The 26,972-nt window shown below is 40.5% G+C and overlaps 1 protein-coding gene across 4 annotated transcripts in view; it reads left to right on the top strand.

Annotated features, from left to right (window-relative positions):
* Window positions 1-24,535, top strand: part of ZC3H12C (zinc finger CCCH-type containing 12C) — a 113,052-nt gene extending 88,517 nt beyond the window's left edge. For all 4 annotated transcript variants that reach the window (XM_075592327.1, XM_075592325.1, XM_075592326.1 and 1 more), the window contains 5 exons: window positions 8,135-8,889; window positions 17,268-17,407; window positions 19,391-19,625; window positions 21,237-21,343; window positions 22,553-24,535. In XM_075592327.1, coding sequence (XP_075448442.1) covers window positions 8,204-8,889; window positions 17,268-17,407; window positions 19,391-19,625; window positions 21,237-21,343; window positions 22,553-23,937 — 2,553 coding nt within the window. In that variant the 5' untranslated portion in view covers window positions 8,135-8,203 and the 3' untranslated portion in view covers window positions 23,938-24,535. The remainder of the gene's footprint in view (window positions 1-8,134; window positions 8,890-17,267; window positions 17,408-19,390; window positions 19,626-21,236; window positions 21,344-22,552) is intronic.
* The last annotated feature ends 2,437 nt before the right edge of the window (window positions 24,536-26,972 follow it).

The following is a 26,972-nucleotide window of genomic DNA, read 5'->3' as shown; positions in this document are numbered from 1 at the left end:
AGCCCAACCCTACCTCCCCACCACCCTTCCTTTATAAGTACATTGTGTGTCTATTATTATTACTCTGTATGTAGAATTTATTTTAGTAAGTAATTTATTAAATGTTAAGTTTTAACCGCCCAGGAGTGCTTTTTGAAAAATGAGCTACTAGTTGGATAGTGGAGGCACCAATATGCTCCTGCTCTCCAATTTTTTTTGGTAATTCATTAATATCAGCTCATAAACTGCACCCAACGTCACACTAGGCGTTTATGGGCACATTCACTTAATCACAATACTATCACCTTAGTGAGCTGTATACTTTGTTTGTATTTGAGTTTCCTATTGGCCTGCATGAAACGGGAGCTTTAAACCCCCATAAGATATTGGCAGCACCATTCTGAGGTACGCAGAGGGTACGCAGAGCGGAAATTAGCAGAGTTCAGCTCCGGAAATCTCCTGCATCTCCCTAGATCATTTGGGAGGTTTTTTCTCCATGTAATGCTCCTTGACAATTGCCAGAGAGAGATGTGAAGCAGCTAAAATACCTTCCAATCACTCATACAGTGATGTAGCCAGCTTTATTTTAGCTACTGATATTCTGCATTCTCATAGACTGAAACACACCAGTGGGAGCAATAACTCTGCTACATTTATCCATCAAAGTGAAATGCATATAAAAGTATGAGGTAATGAAGTGTTCTTGTCCATTATATGAGCCTGCTCATTGAGAATTCCTGTCTCAAATTGAATTTTTCGCTTCATTTTTGGGTATTTTACCAGTTTTCAATCATGTTTTTCTTTTTGGGGCTTTGTCGGGTATTGTTTTTTTTTTGGGGGGGGTAGGGGGAGATGTAGGGGCATGCAATCGAATTAAATTTAGCAAAATAATTGGATTTTATTTTTGGGAAAACTGCCTGTAAAGCAGCAGTGAGGTCTCATTCTTGTAATTTTTAAACCAAATACGGTACTTAATTCAGGAGATAAAAGCATTTAAAATAATAAGTGGCTAAAATGAAGGTCACCCATCGAAGTGTGTGTGTGTGTGTGTGTGTGTATATATATATGTGTGTATATATATATATATATATATCTATATATATATATATAGTGGTATATAGTGGTATATATATATATAGTGATATAGTGATATAGATATAGTGATATATATATATATATATATATATATATATAGTATATATAGTGATGCCATCGGGTATCTCTAGGTATTTTTCTTGCTCACAGAGGAGTTAATCCTCCCTGGAATGGCTATGCAGCTGCTGCCTAATTAATCATCATGGACTCCTTGAGTGAACAAGGAAGTGTTTAAGGCAAACAGAGAGCTGCCATGCTGCCAGAGAGAGATTGCTGTCCCAGAGAGGGGGACAGAGAAGTGCTCCCCAGCAAGTGAGGCTGGCATAGTTCCTGGTACCCCCTGGATGGTGATCACGGAGTCTGCTGGGACTGCCTGGGTTTGAATCCCAGAGGAAAGAAGGACGGCAGAAGCGGGGATGTCCGGTCCTTGGCATTTACAGAGGAGAGTTTCTCTGAGCTCACGTGGGGCCGAGTCCCCCTAGGAAGAAAAGCTGCGCTGAAACGGGGACGTCGTCTCCAAACAGATGATAAAAACACTTTATTGTTGTCTTAAGACTGTTCATGTGGGGTGCATATGCCAGGGCATGTTTTAAGCTGGGAACCAGTATAGTTGGCCAGCTATTGTTAGAAAGGGTTGAAGAAAAGTTACGTTATTTTCCCTAAAGGGAATAGGTGTTTTTATGTTTTGTTTGGACTTAAAGAGACGGAGGGCCTGTTAGCATTTGATTTAATCCCAGAAAATAAACCCAATGTAAGAGAAGTATGATGTCTCCTGCCTTTATCTGGGACTAAAATATGCTACAACGTGGTGTGTGTGTGTGTGTGTGTATATATATATATATATATTACACATATGTAGCCATGCCACCTCTGGCTACTAGCTGCCCTTCTCCTGGCAGTAAGTCCTGGTAAAATCAGGCTGCCAGTAGTCGATATGGGTTTTCCCCACTCGCTTGCTGAACTTGAGTGGCAGGGGGAGGCGGTGACATCAGGCCTGAGCATGTCCAATCATGGGACAGACCTGATGCCCTCTTCCTGGCTGTACATAAGGGCAGTGCCGTCCCAAATTTGGCAGTGCCTCTACCCCCTTGAGAGAGGCAGATCACACCGCCAAGAGCCTTACAGGGCCTTCTCTGTTCCTCTTCCCTCCGGGGGAGTGTGAGTCTTTACCATATCTCTGTCTCTGCTAGAGGGGAAGGGAAGAGCTGGGACTGCTGCAGGTGCCCTTGGCCTGTAGTGAAGGGACCATCCTTCATTGGGTAGCTGAGCGTGAGACTGTATTGGGCAGAAGATTGCCGTGTACTGCTGATGGTGTACAGACAATAAACCGTTCCTGTTATCATACCTCCGGCCTGGTCTGTGAGGTTATCGGTTCTACCGTGGGAGATCATCTTCAGTTCCCTGAAGCCTACGGCAGATGGAGGCGCTGCACTGCTAAAAATATGTGGGGTATGACCCCAGAAGCCTAGTCTGTATCCCCACAACCACCGGCAGACGACTCAGCCCTCCTGTTGTATGTATGTATGTATGTATGTCTTTATTTGTATAGCGCCATAAAATGTACATAGCGCTTCACAGTAATAATACATGTCATATAAATAACAAATATAAATAACAGATCATGGGAATAAGTGCTTCAGACATACTGTAAAAGTAACATTAAGGAAGGAGTCCCTGCTCCGAGGAGCTTACAATCTAATTGGTAGGTAGGGAGAACGTACAGAGACAGTAGGAGGGAATACTAGTAAGTGCGTCTGCAGGGGGCCAAGCTTTGTGTCATGTGTCCATGATTATCCAGTGCTACTCATATGCTTCTTTAAACAGATGTGTCTTAAGGTGGGTCTTAAAGGTGGATAGCGAGGGGCCTAGTCGGGTATTGAGGGGAAGGGCATTCCAGAGGTGTGGGGCAGAAAGTGAGAAAGGTTTAAGGCGGGAGAGAGCTTTAGATACAAAGGGGGTAGAAAGAAGACATCCTTGAGAAGAACGCAAGAGTCGTGATGGTGCATAGCGAGAAATTAGGGCTGAGATGTAATGAGGGGCAGAAGAATGTAAAGCTTTAAAAGTGAGCAGTAGAATTGAGTGTGAGATACGCGATTTAATCGGAAGCCAGGAGAGGGATTTCAGCAGGGGAGACGCTGAGACAGATTTAGGCAAGAGTAGAGTGATTCTGGCAGCAGTGTTTAGGATAGATTGTAGGGGAGACAGGTGAGAGGTAGGAAGGCCGGACAGCAGGAGGTTGCAGTAATCGAGACGTGAGAGAATGAGGGCCTGAGTCAGAGTTTTGGCAGTTGAGTAACAGAGGAAAGGGCGTATCTTTGTGATATTGCAGAGGAAAAAGTGACAAGTTTTAGAAACGTTTTGAATATGAGAGGAGAATGAGAGAGAGGAATCAAGTGTGACCCCTAGGCAGCGTGCTTGGGCTACTGGGTGAATGATCGTATTTCCAATAGCAATGTGGAAGGATGTAGTAGGGCCAGGTTTGGGAGGTAGTATAAGGAGCTCTGTTTTTGCCATGTTAAGTTTCAGTCGGCGGATGGCCATCCAGGATGATATTCCAGAGAGGCATTCAGAAACTTTGGTCTGTATAGCAGGTGTAAGGTCAGGGGTTGAAAGGTAAATTTGTGTGTCGTCAGCATAGAGGTGATATTTAAACCCAAAAGATGTGATTAGGTCACCTAGAGAGAGTGTGTAGAGAGAAAAGAGAAGGGGTCCCAGGACAGAGCCCTGGGGTGCCCCCACAGAGAGATCAATAGAGGAGGAGGAGGTGTTAGCAAAAGAGACACTGACGGTACGATGGGAGAGGTAAGAGGAGATCCAGGATAAAGCTTTGTTCCGAATACCAAGAGTATGGAGAATGTGAAGGAGAAGAGGGTGGTCCACGGTGTCGAATGCTGCAGAGAGGTCGAGTAATATGAGCAGAGTGTAATGACCTCTGTCTTTGGCAGCGTGGAGGTCGTCAGTTATTTTAGTGAGGGCTGTTTCAGTAGAGTGAGCAGTGCGGAAGCCAGATTGTAGAGGGTCTAGTACAGAATAGGTGTTGAGAAAGTGTAGCAATCGAGAGAATACAAGACGTTCAAGGAGTTTGGAGGCAAAAGGCAGGAGGGAGACAGGTCGATAGTTAGAAGGACAGGTAGGGTCAAGCTTGCTGTTTTTGAGTAATGGTTACCAACAGGTATCATGCACCACACGATCAGTAATGGCCAAATCTACCAGAGGTGGGGGAAAACATTGTTATACATACATACATACATACATACATACATACATAAATACATAGTTACATAGTTACATAGTAAATGAGGTTGAAAAAAGACATACATCCATCAAGTTCAACATGTGCTAAATTTAGACAACAGATACTTTATCCTATATCTATACTTACTTATTTATCCAGAGGAAGGCAAACAAAAAAAACCCCAGCGTTATTTCATCCAATGATATCTCATAAGGGGAAAAATAAATTCCTTCCTGACTCCAAGAATTGGCAATCGGATTAATCTCTAGATCAACATTCTTCCCATGTTTACTTATTTGGTATATCCCTGTATACCTTTCCTATCTAAAAAGATGTCCAACCTTTTTTTGAACAGATTTATTGTATCTGCCATCACAGTCTCCATGGGTAATGAATTCCAGATTTTAACTGCCCTTACTGTAAAGAACCCTTTCCTTTGTTGCTGGTGAAATCTCCTTTCCTCCAACCTAAAGTGATGCCCCTGAGTCCTTTGTACTGCCCTTGGGATGAATAGTTGATTGAAAGCTCCTTGTTCTGTCCCCGAATATATTTGTATATAGTTATCATATCCCCTCTTAGATGCCTCTGTTCTAATGTAAATAAATCTAATTTAGCTAGCCTTTCCTCATAAAATAGATTGCCCATCGCCTTTATTAATTTAGTGGCTCTTCTCTGCAATCTCTCTAGTTCCAGAATATTTTTTCTAAGGAGCGGTGCCCAAAATTGTACTCCATATTCAAGGTGTGGTCTTACTAATACTTTGTAAAGGGGCGTAATTATGTTTACTTCCCTTCCATCCATTGCCCATTTAATGCAAGATAAGATCTTGTTTGCCTTTGCAGCTACTGCATGACTTTGGGCAATATTGCTAAGCCTGCTGTCTACAAGCACTCCTAAATCCTTCTCCATCAAGGATTCCCCCAATTATCCCCATTTAATGTTTATTCTTGCATCCCAAATGCATAACATTACATTTATCTGTATTAAACCTCATCTGCCATTTACCTGCCCACGTTTCCAGTCTCTCCAATTCCTTCTGGAGAGAAATTACACCCTGCTCTGATTCTATTACCTTACACAATTTAGTATCATCAGCAAAGATGGAGACTTTGCTCTCGATGCCAACCTGAAGGTCATTAATAAACAAGTTAAAAAGCAGGGGTCCCAGTCCCTGAGGAACCCCACTCACAACTTTAGCCCAACCTGAAAAAGGGCCATTTATGACAACCCTCTGTTTATCCTTCAACCAGTTTTCATTCCACATACATACATACATACATACATACATACATACATACATACATACATACAACAAGCTACTGTTAATAATAATAGTTTGTTCTTGTATAGCACTGCTAGTTTTACGTAGCGCTTTACAGAGACATTTTGCAGACACAGTCAGTGTCCCGTAGAGCTTACAATGTATGTTTTTTTGTGCCTGAGGCACAGGGAGATAAATTGACTTGCCCAAGGTCACAAGGAGCCAACACCGGGAATTGAGTGCCAGAATTTAGTGGCAGAGTCCGTATCTTTACTCACTGAGCCGCTCCTTCTCCTGAGTTAAACTCATATAGTCTTCTGGGAGGGATTCATGCTTTAATGCCTATTTTAAAGAATCTCCCACACTATATTCTTACAAAAACATCAACATGTTTCTTATAACGTAAACACAATTACTTAAAATAACCTTCAAGGCATCTGAAGCAGAAGGCTGTGCTGAGGAACTATGCTGGAGATGGTTTTTTTTCCTGTGTGCGTTACTGTGTCATTAGTGTGTGTTGTGTTTTAGCGTCTTGTCTTGGGGACAGTGCAAAACAATTACACCATTGCAGGTGAATGGTTTACTGTTAAAAAAAATGTGACCAAAACCCACCGTACAGTGTACAACAAATACCACTTGTGGGTACATTTGTGTGTCTTAGGCAGGTCTGCAACCCTCATTTGCATGTTATTACCCAGAATCCCCGGCGTCAGTGGAAGCACTGTATGCTAAGAGATAATGGGCAAACACAGGGTTGCAGACCTGTCTGAGACATGCAAATGTGCAAACCCACAAGTGGTATTTGCTGTACACGGTATTTTTTAGCAAACACGATATTTCCTGGAGGGTTGTACAAGTCATTTTTTCTGCTTGTACGTGTGTCTACAGAAGGTTGTACTTTCCCTTGTGTGGTGCTGAATTGTCTTGATATTCATATGTCTGCTATTGTAATCCCTCCAGCCACCAGCATTTTGTGTTGTTTTGAATGTACTCCCAGATGTTCGCTAGGGTTGTCTTAAGGACAATCCTGTTATGTATAGGGTCCTTATATAGTAGATATTTAATAGGTGTGTTTTTGAAGTTTTTTGCAAGTGTATAATTTAGTATTATATTGCCTCAGGGACATGGTTCCATTGCACTAAAAGAAAATATAATTATTCCCAAACCAACTATTGCAGAAATGACACCGTAGTGCTCTAAACAAGTCCTCTTACACTGTCATTACCGTCCTTTAATAAAATAGGCACCATGGCAATTGTTTGTGAAATATTGCTTACGTTTAAACAATAGACTTCATTTCAAGCCTTTCGATGTCTCTCAAATAGTTAAGTAGCGTGTTTGACAAATGTGTAAATGTTTTATTTCTAATAAAGTTTATAATTGACGGTTAAAATATTGGGAAATAGTATTAAAAAAAAGACAATTTTTTTTTTTTTTTAATATTTTAAAATGTGGCAAGTATGACATTTTGGAGAATTCTTCAGGATTCTTGAAATCCAAGAGCAAACCGTGTTTCATCAGATTGTTACTCCTCCAGAAGCAAGTTCATGTGATAGAAATCCTTGGTGTGTAATAGCAATGGTTACATAAATTAGGGTTGTATACTCCTTGATCTTTAGCTACTAAGCAGCATCTTATTGAGTTAAACCTTCTTGTTAAGTATACAGTGTATATGCCAAGGCTGCAAAAATATAACAGATTTTGTAAGGAATTCTCTTTTGTACATGACTTTAAATGTGAAAAGATGTAAGCACCATTTAAATGCTTAAGGCTAAGGCACCACTGCACGTGCCGGCACGCCCGCCTTGCATCCTGGCGGCGCGTGCACGGCACTTCACCGCGATCTGCAGGGATCACTTTAGGCGCGGGTGGGGCGTGGCCAAAATGGGTCGGGTGGATGCGGCCATGATGGAGGGTGGGGGGGGCACGACGCCGGCTCAACCCCCAGTTAATCCTATCCACGGTTTAAATACTTAACAAAATACAGTAATCTGCTAATACCAGTGTTACCCGAGGCTAATAAAACACATGTGTTTATAGTTCTAAATTTCACCAGTGAAAGTATTTGTCATTTGTGGCACTGTGTCTTGCGATGACTGTCTCTTTCAATAGCAATTCTGCTAACACGGGTGCCCAGTAAAGAAAGGGAAGTTCCTTGTGTGAGAAAATGATGTCACATACCTGGCCTCTGATTAGCTCCCTGGCGCACCATATGACGTGTCGCCGCACGGGATTACCATCCTGTTGTGGCCCCTGCTGGCTGACGCGTCACAGTACGCAGTGAGCCAAGGAGCATGTAGGCACCTGGGACAGCCAGCCAGGAAGGAGGTAAGGAGCCGGTGGGAGGCTCGGTTGACTGCAGCGGGGACATAGCCTAAGAGATCTAGAAGGCATTGTACAGCAACAAAAGAATCATAGGCGTTGATAGTTATCTTTCCAGGTTTGATCAAAATAGTCGTGGCATTTGTAAGGGGGAGATGTCATCCCAGCCTGTGTTGTTTTTATTCTGTAATGTGTATAAATGGGGAGATGGCATCTAGTAATTTTCTTTTTCCCTTTCTCAGGAGTTCAAGTCATTTTATCAAGAATACAGAAACAACAGCAAGGTGGAGTCGGATACATGTAGCAGCTTCATGGGTTTAAAGGATCATCTGGGGCAAAGCCTAGGCAATCTTTATGTGGAGAGCAGTGATTCACACACAAGTGCAATTGTACCGTGGTCCATGGTGCAAAAACCAACAATGGATAAAGTTAATTCCAGGAAAGAGGATTCAGACAAAGACACATCTGAAGAGACTTGCAGTTCCAGTGGTGACTCAGAAGAAAGCACAAATTCTGACAACGAATCTGAGCTGTCAGGTAGACTTGTGGCAGAACCGTGTAGGGTAACTAAGACGCATAAACAGCTATGCAGATCACTTTGTATAGAGCCATATATACTAAAGCGGAATGAGATTTTACAAGACATTAAAACAGAGGAAGCTCTGACGATTACTAAAGAGATAAAGAAACCACCAGACGTGGTAAAGGACTACCAAACCAAACTGGACTTTGCACTTAAATTAGGTTACTCGGAAGAACAGGTCCTGCTTGTTCTCAACAAGCTTGGCACTGAAGCTTTAATTAATGACATTTTGGGGGAGCTTGTCAAACTTGGCAGCAAGTGTGAGAATGAACAGAATGGTGGTGTAAGTAGCACGGTGATGCGAGAAGCATCCATTGAATCTCAGAGATCAGAATCACCCTTTTACCAGGAGGTGATCGATGACAGTGAAAACTTACGGCCAATTGTAATTGATGGCAGCAATGTGGCAATGAGGTAAGTGCAAATATGCATGGTAGCTCCTAAAGTCCATAATTCGCTAGACTAATGTAGGTTGGAGTATAACTTTTAAAGGAAAAAAAAAAAAAGGAAAAACAGAACTCTTTGAGCATGACGTATGAAGCCTTCGTACATACGAGACACTTTTTTTTTTTATAAAGGTTTGTACAACTTTTTAGCACTAAAATTGACACAAACAAAATTTGGATACTGTATGATCTTCGTAGACTCCATAGTGTAACCCAGTGGTTTTTAAACCTCTCCTTGGGGCCCTGAGCCTGATCAGGCTTGTAAGGCAACCATCAAGCATTCTATTCATTTGCAAATGAGTTGTATTCACCTGCTTGCATGTGCATTGCTTATTTCTTAAACCTGACATGGTGGGGGGGGAGGAGGGGGGAGGGGTTCCCATGGAGAGGTTTGAATTGGTGTAGTCCAATGACATTGATTCAAATACAATCCCAAGATTCACTGGGTTTTTTTTAGTTTGACACTCAACACATGTCAGAGTAATTACAGACGCTGTTATTACTCTAGTTTCAAACAAAACGTGGTGAAATGCAATAGTGAAAGCCTTTCAGTGGGAACAAAAGTTTAAAAAAAGTTACAGGTGTATATTAAAGAGGCAACCCCCCCCCCCCCCCATTTTTTATACCGGATTGAAGCAGCGAGTCCCCGGAGCTGAACCCCATTAATATCGGCTCCAGAGATCCCCTGCTTCCGGAGGTACTTGCTTCCATAGTGGGGGCTGTAAGCCACTCCAGGGTTCACATTATGACTTATTTTCAAAGCTCCCGGACCGCGCAGGCCAATCGGAAGCCTTGACATCATCCGGTGCGGCTTCCTATTGGCCCGTATGACCGGGGGCTTTAAACTGCAGAAAACTGCAAGAGATACCGGCACCCCCTTTGGAGGTAAGTATCTCCGGAATCAGGTGGTCTCCAGAGCTGAAATTTACGGGGCTCCGCACCGGAGACCTGCCTCAAATCTGTATTAAAACATTGGGGGTGGGGGGGCAGGGGGTACAGAAAACCTGCTTTGATTTCTCCTTTTAAGGCATGGATATATTGATAATTATGGGAATAAATAAGTGTAAAACCAATGTAAAAAAAATCTATGTATGATGGAGCTTCATTGTACTTGGATTATGTATTGAAAATGTTTAAATATAAAGGGAACACGATTTGAAACATTTAAAAACATTATTGTGTATATGTGTTGACACGATAAATAACCTAGCTGTGTGTTTACTTTTACTTTCAATCTATAGGTATCACTGTGGAAACATGCATTATAAATTCCACATTTACCTTTTATATGTGGAGAAATGTTGTTGTTTTTTAATTAACAAAGAAGACGTGTTGGTATGTTTATTCTTTGTTCCAGAAAGAATAGTGAATATCATTACTTTTCTTTCTAAATTGAAATTTAAAACTTAATAATAAAACATAATCTAGACTGCATTTTAAGGGTCGATTTTTTGTTTTGAAAACAGCTGTAGCTGTATTTCTGGGACATTGTTGGTACAGTATTACATTAAACACTGAAAAGGACTGTCCATCGGTCCGGTTATAAGTGGTAATTGGTATGTATCTGTAGGTTACATTAATTCATGATCACATTGTTTGATCTAATAGTTGACTGTTTCTTCACCGGTTTTCCCAAAATGTGTGTGGGGAAAATACAGGGAATATACACAATTTTTTTTAGCTCCATCAAAAATCATACAAAGGAACAGGCTAGTATACTCTTGTTTTAAAATACATGTTTTTGTTGATGTCATGTAAAGGGACAGTTTCCCATTTTTAATTTTTTTTAACACACAACAGTATTTTAATTTAAAAATGCAGTTGGCTTTTTAAACAAACAGAATCATTCTTAAAGCAAGCATTTGACTTTGGAAATGAAAGTCTTGTCGTTACAATAAGAATTATCCAAGTGTTTCTTCCAACCTTGGCCTGCTTTTTCCTCCAGGAGATAAGAGATGTGGGCACTTTGTCTGCACAGTATCCTGCACAACACGCAGTGATGTCCTGCACAGTGGGCAAGCCAAAGGAAGTCAAACTCCTGCCGAGATTTTGCTTTTCCAATTAACAATCCAGTGGGGTTCAAAAGCTTGTAACATCAACTTTATGTTGGTCAAATAAAAGGTATCGCACTACCCACTCTCTCTCTCTCCTTCATTATGTTACCTGATGAACTTTAAAATTAATTAAAAAACATACTAGGTCTTGGTCCACCACATTTAACCTGTTTTAAACATGGCGTGAATATTTCTTCTTTTTTCTCCTGGGAAGGGCTGAACATTACCCAGACTTTTACATTGGTTACACAATGATCATGAACTGGCACACTGTTTTCTGTATTTAATTATATAGACTTGTTATTTATTTGTCTGCACTGTTACACTTTGTGTCATCCACTTGTTGCATGAGATTCCCTTGCACCATTTCAAAGACCTCCCCATCTCTTCTCAAAGCATCGCATCATTTTCTCACTCTTCTGCATACTGTTGCACAGACTGTCATGTGGTGGGTTTATTTTCTCCATAACATGTTGCAATCAGAGAAGCTCTTGCCTCCAGAGTAAATCCTCTGTGTGTTCTGTACCGACCAGGAATGATCAGTGGAACGCTGTATTTTACAATGGTATCACACCGTGGGTTTTGTACATGATGAGGTGTTATGCAGCAGAAACAATCATGGTTGAACAGTTGTCTTGTATTATTTTCCATCAGTTACTCTCCATATCTAGCATTAACTTACAGATGTAGCAAGACTTGCTTTTCCCGTGTCCACGCGAAACCACGGGCGTTACCCTGGTATTTATGTGCATGACGCGGTCTCGTAATCGCGGGTGAGCCATGGCTGCCAAATGGGGTTTTGCAGCTGCCGTAGTCGTTTGCTGTAATGATAGGCGGTGCTAGTGTCTTTAACATAAATTCAATGCACAGTATTCCGATGCTATTGCTGCACATTTTGTACTGTTCTGTGTCATGTAACCCACCCCTTTTCCCATACACTCTTTTAATACTAGGAAACTTTAGATAACACACTCCCTATAGATGGTAATATGTGGCTATCAGTGTTTTGCATAGAGCCGGTTTTCATACATAGCTATAAGTTATAAACTAGCACTAAATAATAATAATCAGTTTTCAGAGGATTGAGATCCACCAAAGGAGTTGGACTAAATATTATAACTTTCCAAGTTAGCAAAACGAATAACCAACCGCTCTACCTTAATACTCTCTAGAGAGAACAAATTAGTGGGTGCAAGGGAAATGGGTTATAATAACGACGAAACTGTTGATCAAAAGGTGATCAACAAAAAGAGACCCCTTTAATTGCACTCTGCCATCTATGTGTAGCAGTAATATTGTCTATAGTAGCGAAGTGATCGATGCCTCTCCACCACAGAAGGTCAAAACAAACAATAACATTTTATTTATCGATTAACTCTTCTAAGTGCTCAATAGTACTGTTTATACAGTGAGATTAAAATACACCAGTACTCAAGTTCATAGACTGGGAGTATAGAGGCTATAGTGTGACAGACACAGAGACTGGCATAGTACACTGTGCTGTTAGTCTCTCATAGCCTGAACTGACTGGAAAGGTTAATAATGTTTTGTGATATTGTACAAACACTTTGGGCTCAATATTATGTATACTGACAATATACTGTAGGATAACAGCCTATATCAATATGCAGATAGACACAGCATAGATAGCAGTAGCACAGTATGTAATCATAAGTATTTGTGTTTGGTCAGCCATAAATGTCAGAGATAAAATACAGCCCTAGTAATGATAGCAGAATAATGAGGTGCAAGAAAGTATGTCGCTATAAAACCGTGTCTTCCATTGTCAGGGTGGATCCACCATAGTCAGGATCAGGTATTAGTCCTCACAGTGTGACGGCATGATATGCGACGCCAACCAGACCCGACGATCGTTTCACGCAGAGGTGCGCTTCTTCAGGGGTGGAGGAGCTGAGTAGCGTTTCGTAGGGGCCTCTGAATGTGAAATTGTTTGTCAATCAAGTGTTTTCTTTACTCTTACCCACCCATCCCCTGTCCTTGTCAGAGAGCCGGTAAAGAGAGGAGGGGAAGACAGGAGGCTCAAGCTGTGCAAACTCTTGTTGAACACGGTGACATTAGACAATATACAGAAATCAAACGCCTCCCAAGTCTCCGCTCACAAAGTAACTTAAAAATGATGTAAATATATTTATATAATTACAGTATGTGTGTCAGGTCTTTCATTTTCAAAAAGGCATCAATCGGGAGGGAGGGGCCCCGGGTATATGTGAAGTACCTGAAAAGATGGCCACTTGTTAGGTGAGCTTCTAGGCAGAACTTTTGATAGAAAATGGAAATTTAATCATTATCGAATAACCTTTTGGGATCTCAAAAAGTGGAAACTACCCATTTCTTTTCAGCCCAAATAGTGTGTATAAATTGTGACTTATCACATGCGTGGTCAAGCTATAACTTGGAAATCTGAAATGAATTACCAACTCTCAAATAATAAGGTTATGGATAACCTCTTTAAATATGCTATACAAACCTTCCAGTCAAAAATCTCACCAAAATGAAACAAGAACTCATTTCTATTGGAGAAAGACCGAACGCTCTACAGGCTAAGATGGTAGATCATTAAGATCCTGCCAATCGAAACCTAGTCTATCTTAAGAAGCAGATTCTCTTCCTTAAAGAAAGCCCCAAAAAAGCAGAAAACTATTTTCGAAGGAATAACCTCCGACTAAGAAATATTCCAAAAACAGTTGAAAGTGACCAACTAAAGGTATATCTGCTCCAGATGTAAATCCTGAAAAGCTCGAATTGGACAAGGCACACATGCTGCCCAGACCCAGGAGCCTGGAAACTTGGGGCCCAAAGACCTACTCACCCGGGTCCATTACTTCATTATCATTTTATTTTTTTTAAGTAAATACAGGCCTCCTCTTTAGGGGGCATCACAATACTTTACAGTCAGTTTGAGAACAACTACAATGAAACGCAATTATTTTGGTACACATTAGACAGACAGAAAAAGACAGAATTATAATAATATATGGTTGTATTAAATGAACAAAGGTTTTACATTCAGTTTGCATAAGTAACATTTACAGACAGGATTAAAATGGTGTTAGAAGAGGTAGGATAGGCTGACAATGTGTTATTAGAAGAGGCCCTGCCTCAAGGAGTTTATTTACAATCAATAGGCAGGATACGTTGAAACATTGACCCAGTGTTATGTCAAAGAGATTCTTTGACCTTGTGCATGGTCGGCGAGACTGCACGTGTTTAAGGCAATGATTGCGGCTATAGACCGCATTTGCGCCAGCACGATGGGGTGCGAAGAATCAGATAAATTTGATTCTGCGGCGCGACGGCCAGCTCACGTGAGAGGTTCGCCCACTGAGGGCAAACCAGCTCCGTGACATCACGGCCACACCTCCCCATCGCGTCTACCCAGTGCACAAATCGCTGCAACTAAAACACGGGTAATGTCATGCGCACGGTCGGGAGTGCGCGCTCACCATGGACCCAGCCTTTGGTAGAATGAAACTGCAGCATAGCACAGTACTGGACCTCAGGCAGAAATGCAGGGGGTGGGAGGGGGGTTGGAACTGATAAGCTCCAGGTGGTCTTTGAAGCGTCTCTTTTCCTCATGCTGTTAACCCCATCTACACTGGCTTAGTGGACAGGGTCACTGAAGGCATATTGGGGAGTCTCTCTTAGAGAGAAGCCTTTTAGGGAGACTTGGGTGTTATGTCCCAGCAATTCATTGGTAGAATGCTAATACTTCACCACTAAAGAGCTGATCCGGTCCTCCTCCAAAGCCCTTCTAGAAATCCAATTTGAGGAATTGTTTCAGATATACCGGAATATTGCTTCTACCACCTTAACCTGCTGACACAACCTTGAAGAGCTTTCAGAGATCCTACAACAATATAATGTAAAATACAGGTAGGGTTCCCCCTTCAAACTTAAGTAGTTTGAAATACCAATCCGGACCAACTTGCAGTGGGAGGATGTGACAACTCTATCTCCTTCCTACCAAGAATAGATTGTGGCATGACTAAAAAAAACAAAGGAGGCCTACAGTACTGTACCTTCTCCACCTCGCTGAGGATCTCTGACCATCAACTTTCTTTGGGCTTTAACCGTGGACTCAGCATGGACCCCAGTTGATTACCCGGGTGTTTCCTCCTTCCATCACCTGCCTTATATCTGAAGAGGATAACAAGATGGGCCTATGTTAGTTGCCCTTTGAGGACACAGGGCAGTTCTTACCGTTCCCAGGGGTGATCCAATTAGAGGGGATACTCTGTTAATTTAACATTTACAAGTTTTGATTCTTCAGTTCGGTTACTCTATTACCCACTAGATTTACATTTTATTTCCTAACAAACCAGAATAATCTAGGATTTAAGCTTGAAGGGTTATAAATTTAGCTAATATGTTCGAAAACACATTCCCCCCTCCAGTGACTTCTCTCTTTGCAGTCCTGTCTGGCCGCTGCACCAGGCATCCCCATCACTCCAATAAGATTCTGCCCCTTCTTTGCAGAATTCTATGCCTGCAGCCATGTTGGGTTCCATGGGCTAAACACATGCCTCTTCCCCCACTTCTATCAACCCACTTCCAACCACCCTTTCTTTTCCCTGTTTTATTTGTATTATTATGTTCACCTTTGGGAACAACCTACCTCAAAACCTTTAGATTTTCGTATTAAGCGGCTTTGGCTTGATAATATATTTAAACCCCTATAATGTGTGTCTAAAGTCAAAATTAAAAGTAATATCCCTAGATGTAAACAATCTTAAAATCCTCTTTAAAGAGGCTGCTAGCCTCTTCTCACTTTAAAAAACATAACGGAGACACAATTGTCCTTCAATTACCTTAACTAATCTTTGCTCAAGGATAAGTATTTTTCTTGAATTTCCTTTTCATCGAAACAACTGAAATAAACAAGGGCAGTCATTTTGCTTAAAGATCACTAAATCTGACAGATGGATAGTAGTAGATTCCTTTTACTAACCGGCAGAAACAGCCCAGAGGATATCACAATTTGTTAATATCTATCCTACTAATAAGCACCAAAACTCCTTTGTTCTTAAGATTTATTTATTTTCTTTATTTTCCTCCATAATAAATGCCCACAGGAAAGGCCATCTTGTAGGACGTGATTTTAATGTGGTCACCCATCATTTGCTCGATAAGGCCTCACTCCACTCTCCTTATATTCTCACCTAATTTCACAATTCAAATGTGTTTCAAACAACAATCAAAGAATAGAACTGTACCTTCTGGCCTCCTGGAGAACTTGACACCTAACAGCAGGGGAGTATACTTTTACTTGGTCCCATACAATAAGTATACAAGAATAGACTATATAATAATTAACCCCAAACTACTTGGATTATGGCCCTCTGTAACCATAGTTATCACGTGGTCAATCATGCTCCAGTCACTGTCAGTTAATGATTTCAAACTACCTCATATTTCAATCTCAAAAATCACCCTTCAGGAATAGCAAAAATCCTTCATTTTATGCTAATTGTTTACCTGTTTAATTTGGCACTGGGATCTGCTGTACCAATGGCAACCTCTGTTGTCTTAATTAGTGCAAATGGTTGCATCCATTTTAACTTCCCAGAGAGACAAATGTAAAAAAAAAAAAGGGTAGGATTTACTATGTTCAAATAATTAATGATTACAGCGTGGCACAATATAGTAAATCTGGCCCACAAATATGCAAAATGACTACATTTTGACATTGAAAAATCGTTGTTTTTTTCCAGTGTGAAACAAGACTAGGGGAGTTATTCATCAAACTCCATTATGGGTTAACTCACGTTCAAGTCAATTTATTTATTTTATTTATAAAATGTTTTACCAGGAAGTAATACATTGAGCGTTACCTCTCGTTTTCAAGTATGTCCTAGTTAAGATGACAAATAATACATGGTTACAAATACAGTTACATAAGTGAACAGGGTTATACATTATATACAATACATTGCATGCACAGTGTTGGAGTTCATGTCAGTTTTGGAGCGTTAAAACATATCGGAGCTTGATGAATCTGGGGGTAAAAATACTTTCCCATCATAATGTTTATCCAATTACCTTTCCTTTTGTAGCAATTGTCTCTCGTTCTTTGTAAACAAATGTGTGTGCGGTGTTCATTAGTATAATTGCTAATATTCTACTAGGGTTTACACTCGGACCAATAATAATTACCTGGAGTTGCTCTTGTCATTTCCTTTTCCTCTAGTCAATTACATAAGGTACTTTAAAACACATTGCAATTTTCCCAATGTTGTACACCCCACCTAATGCGATTCTCTTTCTGTTGCAGTCATGGTAATAAAGAAGTGTTTTCTTGTCGTGGGATTAAATTAGCGGTTATCTGGTTCTTGGAAAGGGGCCATAAAGATGTTACGGTGTTTGTGCCTGCATGGAGAAAAGAGCAGTCCCGACCAGATGCCCTCATTACAGGTGAGAACAGAACAATGAAGGAGCAAAGTCCTACTTCAGGTTGCTTTACATGTTTACTTTGTAACGCAACCTTTTCATATGTAAACATTGACCTCTGTTGGATGTTCTCCGTCCTCTTGTGCCAGAAGAGATAAGGTTGCTGTCCAGGACAAGGCTTGGCGGGGTCATACGGTCGTTGTAATATCACCCTCGGCCATAATATTTGTGCCACTTTGTGTAAGGATTAGCAGTGAAAGGGTCTATTTTTATGTGTGGAATGCAATTATGGGTTGTTGTTATGTTTTGGGGGTGGTTCGGCTCAGCATATTTAAGTTTTAATGTTTCAGTGCTGAATCTCACCATGGTTGTCCTGAGAAATCTATAAATGCAGCAACAAGAAATACTTCAGTAATGCTCCAATCTAAATCTGAAAAGCCTTTCTCAATTTGTGATAGGGTTTGTGTACAGAAGTAAACCCTCACTGTTGGCGCCCAGTATTAATGTTTTTGGAAAACGTGCATCTTCTGACTCAATTTTGTGTGTTACTAAACAAAGGAGTCCTTTGTTAAGATAAATCTTTAAGCGCTTTGTAGCACAAATTGATCCTAAAATGGGACTGGTATACTACTAAATTATCAAATGTCAATTTTAAAGTGGTATATTTGAACTGTGTTTTTCAGGCCAGCCATTGTTTTGGGAATTGTAGAGCAGAAAGGCAAAAGCTATCTGTTTTCTTGAAATAACTTGACCTCTTGCTTTTTCAACAGTTGATTTTTTTTATAGTTTACTTGTTTTTTTTGTTGCGTTTTTATTTAACTCTGGTTTCTTTATCAACTCGCCACAATGTTATGTATTCAGAAAATGTCTCAGTTGTGTGAGCATACTGTATTTGGTCAAATCTTCTACTGTATTTCACAGACCTGAATTTTTCTTAATGCTTGCTACATTTTTTTCAAGGAGAGTGGTGGGTTGTATGGAACAACTTTTGTTATGTTATTGTACTAATCTCGGGGTCTTCCTGTTTCATTCTTCTGCACATGTTTTTACTTGATACTCATACTGTCCACCTCTACTTTCTTTTTACTGTCTATCTCATCTTTGTTGGTTAAATACCCTCTACCATAACATATTTCTTTCCTCCTTTCTCCTACATCGGTCATTTTCTGTGGAGAACATCTATTATGCATAAGCAGCCACTCTCTCTCTCCTCTCTCTCTCTCGCACTGTCTCCCTCTTCCCCTGTCCCCCCAGCCCCCATTGGTTTAATTTGGTGTTTTACATTTCTGTTCTGCTTGTATCCCATGTTACTTTGGTTTCTTTGCCCTCTGAACACTTGCCTCCTATGCACACAACCACACTCCCCTAATAGATGCCTTGCCCTTGACTTTCTTAGTACCTCGTTATAGTTGAAATTCCTCCTTTACCCTGTATTTATATTACTGGATATTTAGGGGCTTATTCAATAATCTCTAGCTTTATCATGCACATTTAATTTCTTCTCCACCCCACCCCCCCTTTTTTTTCCCGTTTGCTTCATGAACATTTACTTTAGCAGCTGTCAACTGAAGAATAGAAACTAAAAGTTTTGTTCAACACCATGGTGCTCTGATCCAGGCTCACCACTAGAAAGCAGCAATGTTATCTCTAAATGACGTTGCCTCATTCTGTTGTTGCCCGGAGGGTGGCTTACCTTTGCAGGCATAATGTTCTCAGTGAGCTTTAAATACCTCAGGAATTAGGGGTCTGCCCAGCTTGGGGTAAGGCAGTTTGGCTCCAGAGGCTACAGTAAGTGTTCCTGGGAGGAATAGCTGCATTAAGAACCTATGTGTATGTAAATATAATGATAAACAATCAAGCTGGTTCGAAGTTGTGGTAGCCTTTGCGTTTGGAATCATTAACATATTCCTTAATGTTTCTGCATACATCGTTTTATGTATTGTATCCTGTTTTCCCAATTCATGCCTTTTTATGCTCCCTCGCTGTAACAATCATTTTTTTTTTTAGATCAAGAAATCTTACGTAAGTTGGAGAAGGAAAAAATTCTGGTGTTCACCCCATCCCGTCGGGTGCAGGGGAGAAGGGTGGTGTGTTATGATGACCGGTTTATAGTGAAGTTGGCATTTGAGTCGGACGGCATCATTGTATCTAACGACAACTACAGGGATCTGGCAAATGAAAAGCCTGAATGGAAGAAATTCATTGATGAGAGGTTGCTAATGTATTCATTTGTCAATGACAAGTAAGTAAAGCCCTGTTTTGTATAAATACTGTACAAGTGGTAGGAGACAGAAATGAAGATTTTGTTTAATTCCAGTGCCATAGACATTCACTTAAAATGATGTACATCATTAAATACATTGGAATCATTTACAGTGTATAAAATTAACTTCACAAAATGACAGAGGAAATCCAGTTTCTTAAATGAGGGTGAGTTTTGCTCACTCCACGTTTTCCAATTGTATGTATTAGGGCGATTTGGGTTTTTATGTCCCAGCAATTATTTGGTAGAATGCTAATACTTCACTACTACACTTTATTTTATTAGCATTCAAAGTGACTTTTAATATGTTCTTCTTTTCATGTTTTGTACATCATGCAAGTAATTTAGCTACATTTAGGTTTCATATACTGTATTATATTCTTCTTCTGGTTTTCATAGTAGATGAGATTTCTGGTCTCTATTATTTTTTTTCCGTTATGAAGCATCAAAAAGTTGCCTAGTTTACTTTATGGGTGAACCTTAAATGTACAGAAGTACAAAGGACATTATAGAACGATGAGGTAACATCACCTATCTGTCACATGTCACATTCCTCTTATAGCTTCTCTTGTCTGTAACAGCATCAATGCTACCATCAAAAAAGAGCAATGTTGATGCAAGGGCTTTTGCTAATTCTCAATTGATGCATTGTGATGAACTTTTGTAAGTATATACGTGTGTGCTCTAATCTAACATATCTACCCTCATACAGGAGCTACCTATAGCTTTGTCTGTGAGCTTTATGTCCAAAATGTCATAGTTTTTAGCTATTTTCCCCCCCAATCTGGTCAATTTTATTAAAGTAAAAGATGACGCTCCATAAATAACTAGATAAAAGTACCAAGTGTTGCTCAGGAATTCTAAAAAAACTACCTCATCCCTTCTCTCTCTCTCTCCTCCTCTCCTTACCCACTTCTATCTCTTCCACCCCCCCCCCTCATTTCTCTCCTACCCCTCATCTCTCTCCCATCACTTTCCTTCAATACCTAATGATGTCCCCAATTCTTTTCACCTTTCTCTCCTCCAGCATTCTGACTTTCTCCTCGCATGCCAGCTGACTTCCTTTCTTTCTTCATCTGCTTTTTGTGTAAGCTTTATAGCTGCCTGACTCTCCTTATCTGCCCCCAGGCTATGTGCATTATGATGTCACGTGCCAGATACATAGCCGACGAGGTACAACACCCTGTGGTTGAGTTGCTTGAGAAATTGTAATAACTCATAGAATTAATAGAATTAATAGAATGTATCCAAACATAGACAAAAACCTGCTCCTTGATCTCAGGAAACATCATGCAAAATGTGGTTGCGCTATCTTAGAGGTGTCCAAATGCATGGCAAAGAGGCCAACCATATATAGCAGACAAATATATAGTAGTTGTATTGGAGAAGAGGTTATATGTAACCCCTTCACTACTAAAGATGCATTCTTAAATAACATTTTACAAAAATGTGCAATGCATTGGAGACCTCTCTGGGAATAATGGGAATATTAGAGAAAACAAAAAAAATGTTTTTTAGTATAATTAAGGAAACCATAAACGATAAAAAAAATCCAAGTTGGTTAATATGTAGCATTTGCCTCTTTTGTAGATTTATGCCTCCTGATGATCCTTTAGGCCGTCACGGGCCAAGCCTGGATAATTTTTTGAGGAAGAAACCTGTAATCCCTGAATGCAAGAAACAGCCTTGTCCGTATGGTAAATAATTGTTGTTATTACTAATATAATGACGACGGTATGTGGCACTTTGCATTATGAGCATTCATAAATTAGTGCTTGAGACAAACTGTAAAAGCAAATAGTGGGTAAATTGTGGACACTGTATTTTGACATACATGTAAGGCTAAGTCCATAGTGAATTTAGCCGTGCGGAGGCGCGCTGAGGCTGAGGGAAAGCGGGTGCTTTCCCTGGCCTTAGACCGCGCGCCGTCCGAGGGCGTGTCGGGGGGGGGGGCTGTGATGTCACGGAGCTGGTTCGTCCTCATTGGGCGAACCGCTCACGTGACCGGCCCTGCGCTCCGGCGAGCGCAGAAACTAACATTTTCTTGCGGACGCGTGCGCGAGCCCCTGCTAAAGCCGCTCTCATTGCGGCTGCAGGGGCTCACTGCCGAGCAGCAGCGCGCCTCAGCACGGGCCAGCGCCTAAGCACTGACCATGCCAAAGGCTACGGCCACGCTGCCGCTGAGCGTGCTCATGCTTGAGAGCGGTGACGTCACCAACTCTCCAAGCATGAGCGCTTGGCTGTCCTTCCGCAATTTGTGAGCACGAGCGGGGGGCATGGCGCTTAAGGGAAGGGGCGTGTAATTGGCTGGATCGGGGCGTATTATTGAAGGAACTATCATGACGTCATTTTGGGTCGTGTGACTGTTCTGAGCGCTTGGAAATCAATTTTCCATGTCGCCCCAAGCGCTGAGCATTGCCGAGTGTACGTGCACGCGCACAAAGCGTTAGTGTGGCCATGCTCATTATATTACATTAAAGTGAGCGGGCCAAGAATGAGCGCGCTCAGCGGCAGCGTGGCCACAGCCTAAGAAAGAAAGCATATAGATTCAGTAGAGAGTGTGAGTAAGTTGCAGCTCAGTGATGTAGAACAGTATATGCATAAGGGATAGGAAAAAACTGTATGTGAAAAGGGATCTTGGAAATGTTATTGAAACTAGGACACTGTTTTTAATTTGAATCTTATTTATACAAAGTATAAATATCCATTTATTGCACCCCAATTTTGACATTGCTACGAATTATTTTATGCATGTAGACATTATAGCAAATTGATATGCCCACTGCTCTTAATGGCTAGCTAGCATGAAATGCATGTGAATTCTAAACAGAGTATGATATATTTAAACATTTTTATGTAAGTTATTAATGCATTCCTTACTTTATCTTCCTTTCTTTTCCTAATAGGAAAGAAATGCACATATGGGCATAAGTGCAAATATTATCACCCAGAGAGGGGTAATCAGCCACAGCGCTCAGTAGCTGATGAACTTCGTGCCATGTCTAGAAGCACCACAGCCAAAACTGCAAGTGAGGTAGGACTGGTTAAAAGCAACAGTGTTCCTTCAAATACCAAGATTGACAGCAGTTCTGACATGAAGCGTTCTGCTCCAAAGAGGCAATCAGACCCAAGCATAAGGACCCAAGCCTATCAGGAATTAGAGGAAAAGCTTCCCACCAAAAACAAGTTTGAAACCAGGTCTGTACCTTCTTTAGTTAGTATATTGAATACCAAATCCCAAAGTACTCCACCTTCAAGCAATGGTATCCTTTCAGTTGTGCATTTACCATCTCAGGATCAAGCACCACCTGGATTGTATTCTCCAATGCTAAAGTCAACAAAAAATCATGGCACTGTCCCCTGTGACCAATACCCCAAATGTGAATCACCTGTTGATATAGGATATTACTCGATGGTGAATGCTTATTCAAACCTCGGCATCTCTGGAAATCGAAGTCCTGAAAGGCGTTACTCACTGGACACCGATTACAGGATTAGTTCTGTAGCGTCTGACTGCAGCAGTGACGGAAGCTTGAGCTGTGGCAGTAGTGACTCGTATGCAGGATATAATGACCGCTCCTATGTCAGTTCTCCTGATCCACAACTGGATGAAAATATGAAATGTCAGCATATGCACTCGCACAATCATTCCTGTTCCCAAGCATTCATGCAGAGCTACCATGATTCTTTAACAAGAGTTCAAAGCTACGGACATGAGGAACCAAAGCATCATCACAAACCACCGTTTCCTCATATGTCTGTTCCACTTCAGCATCATACAGTTGCAGCCCGTTCAAGTTGCCCAAATGAGTACCATGTTTCTCAAAATTCCCCCGTTTCTAAGAACGGGATTATGGGCAGAGCTTTGGTGTCCACAAGAATGGAAAGCGTCTCTGATTCACGTTTATATGCCAGCTCCCCACTGCGACAACATAAGCCACATCCAAGCCAAGAAGGTCCTGGGAGTTGGGAAAGGTCTAATTATGGTGTCGGGGCTTATGGTTATCGTCAGACTTACTCATTGCCTAGCAACCCTTCCCAGCCATGCTATGAGCAATTTGCTTTCCAAAGCTTGCCTGAGCATCAGGATCAGTCTTGGAGGATACCTTTCTGTGGTATTCCACAAGAACCTCGAAGGTATCAGGGAACCAGAGAGAAGGTTTTCGTTAACTTGTGCAACATCTTTCCTGCAGAACTGGTGCGGATTGTTATGAAAAGGAATCCACACATCACAGATGCTCAGCAACTTGCGGCCGCCATTTTAGTGGAGAAATCCCAGTATGGATATTGAAAAGTGATGCATCTTTGTGGTGTGGAGTACATTTCTTTTGTTCAGCTCATGCTGAATGAGGTTTGCTACAATAGCATCTGTAATCTCCTTCTCCGCAAGGGGGTTATATAGTAATCCATGTATGTGAAATACTAAGCCATTCAATCTGCACGAACAACACTGTGCGTCGGTCCCTACCGTGCAGAAGACTAGCAGAAAGTTGCTGGAGTTAAGGCATAATGCAGGGCTATTTTACATTCAAACTTAAAATGTTTTTCTAACGGCCTTGTTAATTGCATATCTTTAGCGATAAATATGGGGCTGGGGCTACGTTTAATTTTATATACATAGATATTTATTTATATTTTGATATTTTGGTGCATCAGGGGTTTTCAGTGAAGCACTTTTGATTCTTCTGCTCGTTTCTTTAACTTGGGGTTAATCTTTCTTCACTTGCGATGAATAAAATGATCCAGGCAAACTTAACGAACCAGTCCCTTTTTAAGACAAGTGCGTACAATAAGTGAGCTACTTGCCCAAGTAAAATCTTTTTCTGTAATCGATTTGATCATTTATAATAGCGTCATATATACGCTTGGAAGATATATATATATGTATATATATATATATATATATATATATATATATATATATATATATATATATATATATTTAAGTTATGCTGGGTAAAGAAAACCTCCACCATAACCCATATAGCAATATGCTTTACGGTGGAGGGTTTTTTGACACTTTTTTTTTTTTTACCTACCCTTAACTTAAATAATGTGTGGTGGATGCCTGTCCAGAGCTTCAAATTGCAGAGCCAGTATAACCAGCCTCACACTGATGAGACCCAAAAGGTCGAAACAGCTGTCTGTAAGTGGGTTTACTGGCTATGGATCTTAACCCAGGCTGTGCGGAAAAGCTGTGCAATGCAGCGAGCATAAACTTATAGGGATCCACGTCAAAATGGATTTGAAGCAAAGGGTGGCACTATGTGCTCATTTGCATGTCATTTCCCAGAATCCCTTGCTGCAGTGGAAGCACTGTATGCTGGGTGATAATGGTGAAAGGCAGGGTTCCAGACCTGTCTAAGACATGCAAATGAGCACACAGTAATATTTCCATTTGATATATATACATATACATATATACATATATATGTATTCAGATGCTACTGGATGTGTATTCCGTATTGTGCGTACCATGAATACACATGTAACTGAGAATAACTTGCAGTGATGAGGGTGGAGTTTTGAAGCAGAAGTTTTATTAAATGTCTATATAAAAATATATATTATGTCCATCTAAATAGGCTCCACAAGTATTTCGTTTCTTCAAAGTTTGTGATCAGGATGAAAATAGTTCTTTTGGAAAGGAGTCAAAGGGACTGATTCGTGAAGGGTTCATAAGCAGATAAAGCTTAATATTATCTGGATTCAAACTTGTAACACTGCACACCTCTTTGGGTTATATGATAATGATATTTATATAAAACAAAGACTTCACAGCACTGATTTTTTTAATTTTTTTATTATTTATTTTTAATATTTGATTTTGTATTTTACCTGCTAAAATGGGCAACAATATTACAGTATGAATGAATTACAGTACAGCACTTTCTTTTAAATTATTATTGTTTTAGTTTTTTGCTTAACAGTTGACATGGGGTGAATGTATGTAATTTATGAATACATAATGTAGAGCTACATAAATAGCCCATACTTTAATAACAATTTTATGGAACTCAATGCAGTTCGCGTCATATTGGTTGCAACATTTTTTTTTTACACCTTTCCTCCATTGCACATAATTGTTGGTCGGACATTTTTGATACAAATACTATTTAAATGATCAACTTTATCAAGGCTTTGTGTTGGGAATATAGAAGATGGATTGATCATGCACTACGGTATGAAATGGTATTTTAATGTTACAATACATGTGGTTTTAAAGGCCAAACGAAGCAGTCTGGCCTTGTTGCGGGGCATTGTTTTCTTTAATTGCCAGGAAATTGATACTCTCTGGAGATTGTGCATTGCAGAGAGTAGCAGGGATTGAAACCACTAGTATTACAACTTTCTATGTAAGATATTGTATATTGAATTTATATTTTAGGAGGACCAATTCTTGCCACAGTTAGTTGAGTTTCCGGGAACTGCCCGATTTCTCAATTCTAGGGCTATCTCTGGGCAGATCGGCAATGGGTTTTGGTACATGCTCCTTCTTATTCTATAGAAAAACATTTAGGTATTAGTTTTCTTACTGTCACACATCAGTATTCTGCAGGTTGTGCAGTAATGTGTAATACAAAGGTTGCCACCTGCCTGTTTTTTCTGATGACTATTTAATTGCTATTTCAAAGATGAAATGTTTCTTTTCCAGAGAAAATCAGAAGAGTGGTTCCTTCTTTAGCCAGCTGCTTCATACAACTCCTTGAGATGAACAAAGGAACCTTGTGCACGTGAAGTGCATGGGCTCTCCGCCTGCCACTCTCTAGAATGCAGTTGATTTACTTGTTTTGCTTATCTTTCACGTGGATGGCATATGTGGCAAAGGTGCAGTCCCTCCCAGGACCAAAATAAACCAAAATACTTCATCTGGGTTCTGGTTTTATCTACTTGTACGTGAATTTTTTTTAAATGTGTTTTTATTCAAGTTAGTTTGTACACCTGGTTTGTTTAGACCTGAAATTTGGGGGAAAGAGGTGGACTTTTTCATACTGAACGAGAGCTTGCATTGGTATAGCTCCTTCTCTCCTTATTTGTGTTTGTTCTCTAACTCGGGGGGTGCTCAACTCCAAAGAATTGAACAAAGAATCAACAAAGAAATGGAAAAGTTAAGTTGGTTACACAATACAATTGTGTTTTTTTTATTTGTCAATTAAGAGGGATTGCACCCTTGAGAGTGAGGTAGAAGGAATTGAGAGAGGAAGAAATGGGGGTTTAATTTCTGTTCCTTTTTTGCCACTCACAGGTGACAACCTATTGTATAACTTGGGTACATTATTAGTCAGTAGCAATGTATGTTTCCAATGAAGCAAGGCAATGTTACCG

This window comes from Ascaphus truei, chromosome 3, assembly GCF_040206685.1.
Source record: "Ascaphus truei isolate aAscTru1 chromosome 3, aAscTru1.hap1, whole genome shotgun sequence".
NCBI classification, from domain to species: domain Eukaryota; kingdom Metazoa; phylum Chordata; class Amphibia; order Anura; family Ascaphidae; genus Ascaphus; species Ascaphus truei.
This window is presented reverse-complemented; position numbering and strand designations above follow the sequence as displayed.